The sequence below is a fragment of the Aotus nancymaae genome, unplaced genomic scaffold (assembly GCF_030222135.1).
Source record: "Aotus nancymaae isolate 86718 unplaced genomic scaffold, 86718_ANA_hifiasm-v0.15.2.pri h1tg000059l, whole genome shotgun sequence".
NCBI classification, from domain to species: domain Eukaryota; kingdom Metazoa; phylum Chordata; class Mammalia; order Primates; family Aotidae; genus Aotus; species Aotus nancymaae.
Window position 1 is genome coordinate 76,973,899 of NW_026988473.1, and position 7,930 is coordinate 76,981,828.

Below are 7,930 nucleotides of genomic sequence, written 5' to 3' on the forward strand. Positions count from 1 at the left end.
CTTGAGGTGAGAGGATCACTTGAGCCCAGAAGTTTGAGAACATCCTGGGCAACATGGTAGAACTCCCATCTTGACAAAAAATAAAAAAGTTAGCTAGGTGTGATGGTACATGCCTATAGTCCCAGCCACTCAGGAGGCTGAGGTGGAGGCATCGCTTGAGCCTGGGAGGTCGAGGCTGCAATGAGCCACGATCGTGCCACTGAACTCCAGCCTGGGCAACATAGTAAAACCCTGTCTAAAAAAAAAAAAGGTAAAATATTCACACCCAGTAAACATTGGAGTGTATGGTATCCCAAACGTTACTGGAAGTAACAGGGATGCCCTGTGGATCCCCAACAACACTTTGAGAAACAGTTGCCAATATATTTGTCCATTCAGTGGAAATGTATCCGAGCAAATTTCATGGTTGTACTGATCTCTTAGCAGTATGTATTGCCATGCTTCTTCACTAAAATATGTCTGTAACCCAGTACAGTATGTCTGTAAGGAATATTCCATTAAAAGGGATATAGTGTCACTGTGAATTACGTATTTTCATTAAACTCAATTTTCAGAGTCATTTTCAGAGCACATGGATGATAGTGAGCAAGAATATACCACTGGTAAAGAAGAGGAAACAAATATTTTAAGTTCCATAGTTCCTTCAACACAAGATACTTATCCACGGCAGAACTCTTCAGATGGTCATAAATCTCTGTTGCCTGAAGTGGACGAAACTACATGTGGTCACGCACACTTTCAGGAAATGATAGACAAGTACATTAATGAAGCAAATATGATACCTGAAAAAACAGATTCGCGGGGTAAAATAATGTTAAAGCAATACTTTTAATGTAAATTAAGTTTTAAATTTTCGCCTTTCATCATTTTTAATTTTACGCAGTGATTGTTTGAGCTTCATGTTCTTATGGCCTTCATACAGTTATACCATAGAAAATATTGAGGGCATTTAGTGAGAAAGGGGATCTGGAATCAGTTAGACAACCGAGGCACATGTGTAGGAGATTAATTAGCAAATCTTCCTTTACCACTGCAAAGTTAGTTATTAGGGCCGAGGCAGTATTGCTGATAAGTAAGAGCAGGATCTCAGAAATCGGACAGATCTGGATTTGAGTCACAGCCTAACCATTTCCTAGCTGTAAAACCACGGACAAGGTACTTTCTCATCTTTATAAAAGAGGAACGTTAGAGATTAAATGAGATAGTGCACATCAAGCTCAATGTCTGACCCACACTAACACTGAATACAGTGAGCCTTTTTCCTTTTTTAAGCTTAGACTGAAGCAGTGGTTACATGTGTCCTGTTGATCCTAATTAGCCTCATAAGGCTGTAGAAATTGAAATTTATATTTGTCAACGGTTTGTTCATGCCTGTAATCCTAGCACTTTGGGAGGCTGAGGCAGGAGGATGGCTTGAGCCCAGGATTTCAAGACCAGCCTTGACAACACCAAGACCTTGCTTCTATTAACAAAAAAAAAAAAAAAAAAAAAAAAGTATAATTAAATTTTTCTAAAGATAAAACTTAAAAAGTCACTGAGAGGATCCATATATTTGGATCTTTGAAATAATCATAATAGAACTTAAAGCATGTGCTGATCATGGGGGGAAAACTGAAGTGTTTTTTGTTAAACTGGAGTGACCTGAAAATAAGTATTTATGAATATGTTCTTACTACTCCTTTTCTAATCTTTACTTTAAAAATAAATTTATGGTTTTTTCCCCTCAAAAATTCCAACAGTTGACCTTGACTTTCCAGAATTGGAACACATTTTTCCTAATCTGCATCATCAGCTGTTTAAACCCTTAGAACCACATCCAGATTTTGACTTATCATCATCATCCTTTGGGATTTCTCCAGACAACAGAGACTTTTACCAGGTATATTAAAGTAAATGTCCCATTGCAGTGAATATCTAAAAATAGTTTTAAGCCATTTCTTCTACTGGAACAGAGTTCTTCTAATCTTTAGCCTAGAATCACATGGAAGGCCAGGCACAGTGGCTCTTAGGGAGGCCAAGGCGGGCAGATCACTTGAGGCCAACAGTTTGAGACCAGCCTGGCCAACATGGCAAAACCTTGTCTCTATTAAAAATACAAAAATTAGCCAGGTGTGGTGGTGCACACCTGTAGTCCCAGCTCCTAGGGAGACTGCGGTGGAGGGATCACTTGAGCCCAGGAGGCGGAGGTTGCAGTGAGCTGAGATCGTACCACTGCACTCCAGTCTGGGTGACAGAGCCAGACCCTTTCTTTAAAAAAAGAAAAATGAATCACATGGAAAACTTTAAAAAGGGAGAAAGTCCTATTACCCGGACTACACCCTAGCCCAATTAAAGCAGGGTCTCTAGGAGTGTTCAGATAGTATTAATTTTTTTTTTAAGCTCCCCAGGTGATTCTAATGTGGAACCAAGATTGAAAACAGCTGCATTGGGCCAGGCACGGTGGCTCATACCTGTAATCCCAGCACTTTGGGAGGCTGAGGCGGGTAGATTACTTAAGGCCAGGAATTTGAGATCAGCTTGGCCAACATGGCGAAACCCGTCTCTCCTAAAAAACACAAAAATTAGCAGGATATGGTGGCATTCCTGTATTCCCAGCTACTCAGGAGGCTGAGAATCGCTTGAACCTGGAAAGCAGATGTTGCAGTGAGTTGAGATCACACCACTGCACTCCAGTCTGGACAACAGAGTGAGATTCTTCCCCAAAAAAGAGAAAATAGATGCATTAGAATTGTTTGTCCTATCCATCTTATCTCCAGCTAGGGAGTATGATGCCATAAAAGGCTTGACAACTTTTAATCGTGTAACATATTTAAACAGGTAAATAGAATTTTGCAAGACTAAGTATCTTCCTAAACAGTCAAAGAAGCTGAGATTTAAACCTGGATCTTTTTGCTTCCATGGCCTGATAGCCTGACATTTTAAAGTCTCTTTCATATTGATTGAAAAGAACTGGATTTGAAAAAGCAAATCATTACTGTCATAGTTAAGTGGTAATTAAGGAAGAGTACTATCAAAGGAGCAGTGATTATTGATTCAATTGGTAAAATACCTAGTCAGCATTTCAGCCTTTTCCTTTTGTTTCCTGTCAGAGATCAGATTCTTCATCTGAAAGCTGCTGTGCTACTGGATCATCCAAAAGTACGATTTATTTCACAGCGTTGAGGACCGGCGTGCATTCTTCTCTGAATCGACAACCTGACATTAACTTGGCTCATGTTGGACCAGCTCGCAGTTTTGCTACAGAAAATATTACGGAGGGTATGTATGACTACTTTAGAAATAAATTTTTTTCGTGATTTTTTTACATCCATTTCCTTAGAAATTATGCCTAGCATCTCTTGGTTTGTCTTTGCTCCTGTCCTCACCCCTATCCTGAGTGTTAAAAAAGTATTTAAATTACAGAATACATGCATTTTTTTAAACAGTACTGAACATTATCAAATAAGAGTGTTGCCTCTGTTCCTCAATTTCCCTACTTCAATCATTGTATGATAGTTAACAGTTTAAGTATTCTTTTTTTTTCTTGAGATAGAGTTTCACTCGTTGCCCAGGCTGGAGTGCAATGGCAGGATCTTGGCTTACTGCAACCTCCACCTCCTGGGTTCAAGCAATTCTCCTTCCTCAGCCTCCCAAGTAGCTTGAATTACATGCATGCACCACCACACCCAGCTAATTTTGTATTTTTAGATAGAGACGGCTTTCATCATGTTTGTCAGGCTGGTCTTGAACTCCTGAATTCAGGTGATCTGTCCTCCTCAGCCTCCCCAAGTGCTGGGATTACAGGTATGAGCCACCACGCCCAGCCAGTTTAAGTATTCTTCTTAGGCCAAACATAGTGCCTCATGCCTGTAATCCTAGCACTTCCAGGTGGATCCCTGGAGCCCAGGAGTTCAAGACCAGCCTGGGCAACACAGAACTCTCTTGGCCAGGCACGGTGGCTCATGCCTGTAATCCCAGCACTTTGGGAAACTGATGCCAATGGATGACCTGAGGTCAGGAGTTCGAGACCAGCCTGACCAATAAAGTGAAACCCCATCTCTACTAAAAATACAAAAATTAGCTGGGCATGGTACCTGTAGTCTGAGCTACTCGGGAGGCTGAGACAGGAGAATTGCTTGAAACTAGGAGGTGGAAGTTGCAGTGAGCTGAGATTGTGCCATTGCACTCCAGCCTGGATGATGGAGTCTGTCTCAAAAAAAAAAAAAAAAGGAAAAGACCTCATCTCTAAAAAAGCAAATATTCCTCTTGAGCCTTTTGCACACTTTTTTTTTTTTTTTTTTTAATTGAGCCAGAGTATCACTCTGTTCCCCAGGCTGTAGTGCAGTGGCCAGATCTCAGCTCACCGCAACCTCCGCCACCCAGGTTCAAGCGATTCTCATGCCTCAGCCTCCAAGTAGCTAGGACTACAGGCCTGTGCCACCACGCCCGGCTAATTCTTTTGTATTTTTAGTAGAGAGAGGGTTTTTCTACATTGGCCAGGCTGGTCTTGAACTCCTGACTTCAAGTGATCTGCCTGCCTCGCTTCCCAAAATGCTGGGATTACAGGCATAAGCCACCTTGCCTGGCTTGTACAATTATACATACATACATACATACATACATGAGATACACATGAATGTACAAATTATACACACATACATAGTTGAGATACGTCTTTGTTATTAAACTCATACTCAATTCTTATGGAAGAAAAACAGCCTCAGTTTGTAGCCATAGTCTTTATTAAATATTAATAGAAAAAGAAAAGATACTTGGTGTGAGCTGTAGAGTAGTTTGAGAAATCACTGACCATCCTTATCTTTGTATTCATGTTTATGCACGTCAACTTTTATGCCTAAAATCATAGGTAACTTGCAATTGGATGATAAAACTATTAGACTGTCAGTATCCAAGTTTTACAACATCTAACAGTGATTAACTGATCTTTAAATTTCTAATACAGGAGCTGAACAATCTTTTGAACAGCTTCTACCAGAATGTTCTTCACAGGAGGGGAGCCAGCATGCTGATCTACCAAGTATTTTTAGCATTGAAGCAAGAGATTCTTCCCCAAGCATGAAAAATCAGAACTATCCCTCTGAAGAACATACTGAAATATTACAAAACAAGAAAAAAAGTGTTCATTTCCAGCTTTCTGTAGGAAATTTAAGTTCAGTCTGCAGTTCATCTGATGAAGCTAATGTATTTGATCAGTTAAATGTTCAGCATAGCACTCCGTGTGGTTCTAACTGTAGTGAGTGCTCAATAAAACACCAACTAGAAAGCAGAAAGGAAAGGATGGGCTTTGAAGAACTACCAAAAAGAGGGGTTGTTACGTTACAAAGTCAAGGACTCACTGAAGATAATAAAAATGAAAGCTGTAGGGTTTTAGACGTACATCCACAGGTAGAGGGAACTGATTCTCGATTCTGTGTAAGAACAGTGGAGATGGGAACTTCAGTTCAGGCACCATATTCCTTAACTACTCAAAAATATTCTGAGAATTCAACTGAAACAGACATTCCAAAAATCACCAAGAAACCATCTGAAAAAGAACATTCGGAGCTTTTTGCAGGTTCTGGCTCATTTTCATTGCAGAGCTCTATACCAGTCTGGGTAAGTGAAATCAGTAAATTATTTTTTCTTTTAATATTAGAGATGAGGATCTTCACTGTGTTGCCCGGGCTGAATTCAAATTCCTGGGATCAAGGGGTCCTCCTGCCTCAACTTCCTAAGTAGCTTGGACACACCACATGCCTGGCAAGAAAAACTTTAAATACAAGCAAAACTTAATTTTGAAAGCTGTCTTCTGAGAGTATTTTAAAAAGATCCTTTCTCCAACACCGCTGAAAAATGGTGGCTTTGCCTATAATTCAGCACTTTTTCAGTGTTGAGCCTCATTGCAGTGCACTGAATTGATCCATTATTGGAATAAGTACTGTTATTAACACTGTTCCTCATACCAACCAACTTATAACCAGTCAACTGTTTCTCATCTTCTAGCAGTTTATCCTTCCACAAATAAATGTAGCATCTGTTTGGCTGCTTTTGTTCTCGTTCAGTGTAGCAGTCAGTGACCCACATTTGGTAGCCACGCAGGGATATCCACTGCAGTTCTGCACAGCTCCAGCCAACCTGCATTTGTATTTTTTGCCAAACACTACAAGCATTTGTTTGTAATCATTGTGTCAATACTAGTTCACCCCACTCCCTAAGGTCTGCTCCAGTATTTCTACAACTGAATGCTGGAGTTAAAGGAAGCCCAACGAAATCTGTTGGTCTTTCCCAACTATGGTTTGTCGTCCTCCCTCCATTAATGTACTTGCGCAAATTGTGCATTTATACAAAATGAATATGTAGGGTTTTTTTTCACTGTTTTAAGGCTACTTTAATTTGACATGGTTTTCCTTTTAATTGTGCTTCGCAGGAAACAGAATCTGGCCATGGTATAATGGAAGAGCCAGAACTTACTTTAGTAAGCACCAGTGCTATCAGTATTGCTGAAAGCGATTTCGCAAATTTAACCTTAGAAGAAAAGAGAGAGGATGAAGCAAAAAGCTGTTTACAGGTAAATTTAATCATTCCTTATATTTTAGCCCATTATGAGCAAACCAGTTGATTGTCTCTTACCTGACAACTTCAATTATCAGATGTTACTTATTGGAAGGGATTATGCTATGGACTTCAATTTAGTTCAGGGCTCCAGTTTAGCAGACACCTTAAGACCTGACACCTCCCCACCAGCTGTCATTTGTCTTAAGCCTTCATTCTGTCAACGACTGTGCATTCTCTTTTAATCCCCACTACAATTTATGCAAGAGTCTGGCAGAACTAATTTTGTTATACAGCTAGTGTTATGGTGCCATATTCTAAGATTGCAAAATGGCTTTGGAACTGCTAATTTTACAAGGGTAGTTAGGGAGGCAATAAGACGAATAAAATCATTGAATTTCCTCATGCTACCTAGAGGCCTAGAGGTGTGAGGGCAGGAGTTCAAGACCACCCTGGGCAACATGGCAAAACCCCATCCCTAAAAAAAAAAAAAATACAAAAATTAGCTAGGTATGGTTTAGCTGTAGACCCAGCTACTCGGAGTACTGAAGCTGCAGTGAGCTGTGATAATGTGACTGCACTCCAGTCTGACAACAGAGCAGGCCCCCTTTTAAAAAAAAGTGTTATTTAAAAAAATGTAATAAAACTTTACCATTAGGTGAGTGAGTTTCTGCCTCTTGTATCAGAAACAGAAGCCTCAGATTATCCAGCTGTATCAGAACTTTCCATAGAAAAACCAAAGACAGCATCTACAGGTAAGCCTTTTACGGGCTCCACACTTCTAATATAAAGTAAACACTTTGCCTATTCCTGTCGTTAAGTTTCTTCTCCCAACAGAAAGTCCTCCAAGGTTTACACCTATATCCGGGAGCTTACAAGAAGCGTTTATAAAGAGAAAAAAAACATTTATGGAGAGATCCCACCAGAGGCAAAAAGAAATAACAATCAAAGAGAAACCATCTATAGGTATGTGAATTTTTTAAATCTTCACCACCTCCCTGAAATGTTTAAAGCTTCATTACAATTCGATTTCACATTTCTTTCCTCAGGTTCATCTGTGAGTCGTCTAAGGGGTGTGAATAAAGTCAGAGCACTTCCTGAAGACAGAAAGACTACACAGGCTCTCAGGCACCAAAGGAGTCTAAGGTACTGTTGGTTTTTGTAGTGAGTCATGTTTTCTGCAATGTTTTTCTCTAACTCTATAGAAATTCTTTACAGGTTATATAATCAACTAGCTGAAGTGAAACAACAAAAGGAAGAAAAAGCAAAACAAGAAGCTTATGCCCAAAACAGAGCAAGGGCAAAAGAATTCCATAAGGTGAGTGTAACTTAGGGGGAGAGACCTAATTTTAAGCCTGAAGTACACAACTGAAACTGTGAAATTTTTATTCCTTCCACA

At 39.9% G+C, this 7,930-nt stretch overlaps 1 protein-coding gene across 1 annotated transcript in view; it reads left to right on the top strand.

Moving 5' to 3' along the window:
* Positions 1–7,930, top strand: part of CEP295 (centrosomal protein 295) — a 58,714-nt gene that overhangs the window by 50,671 nt on the left and 113 nt on the right. The window contains exons 21-29 of the mRNA XM_064365407.1: positions 555–803; positions 1,758–1,879; positions 3,090–3,258; positions 4,943–5,595; positions 6,407–6,547; positions 7,190–7,286; positions 7,369–7,497; positions 7,581–7,677; positions 7,750–7,849. Coding sequence (XP_064221477.1) covers positions 555–803; positions 1,758–1,879; positions 3,090–3,258; positions 4,943–5,595; positions 6,407–6,547; positions 7,190–7,286; positions 7,369–7,497; positions 7,581–7,677; positions 7,750–7,849 — 1,757 coding nt within the window. The remainder of the gene's footprint in view (positions 1–554; positions 804–1,757; positions 1,880–3,089; positions 3,259–4,942; positions 5,596–6,406; positions 6,548–7,189; positions 7,287–7,368; positions 7,498–7,580; positions 7,678–7,749; positions 7,850–7,930) is intronic.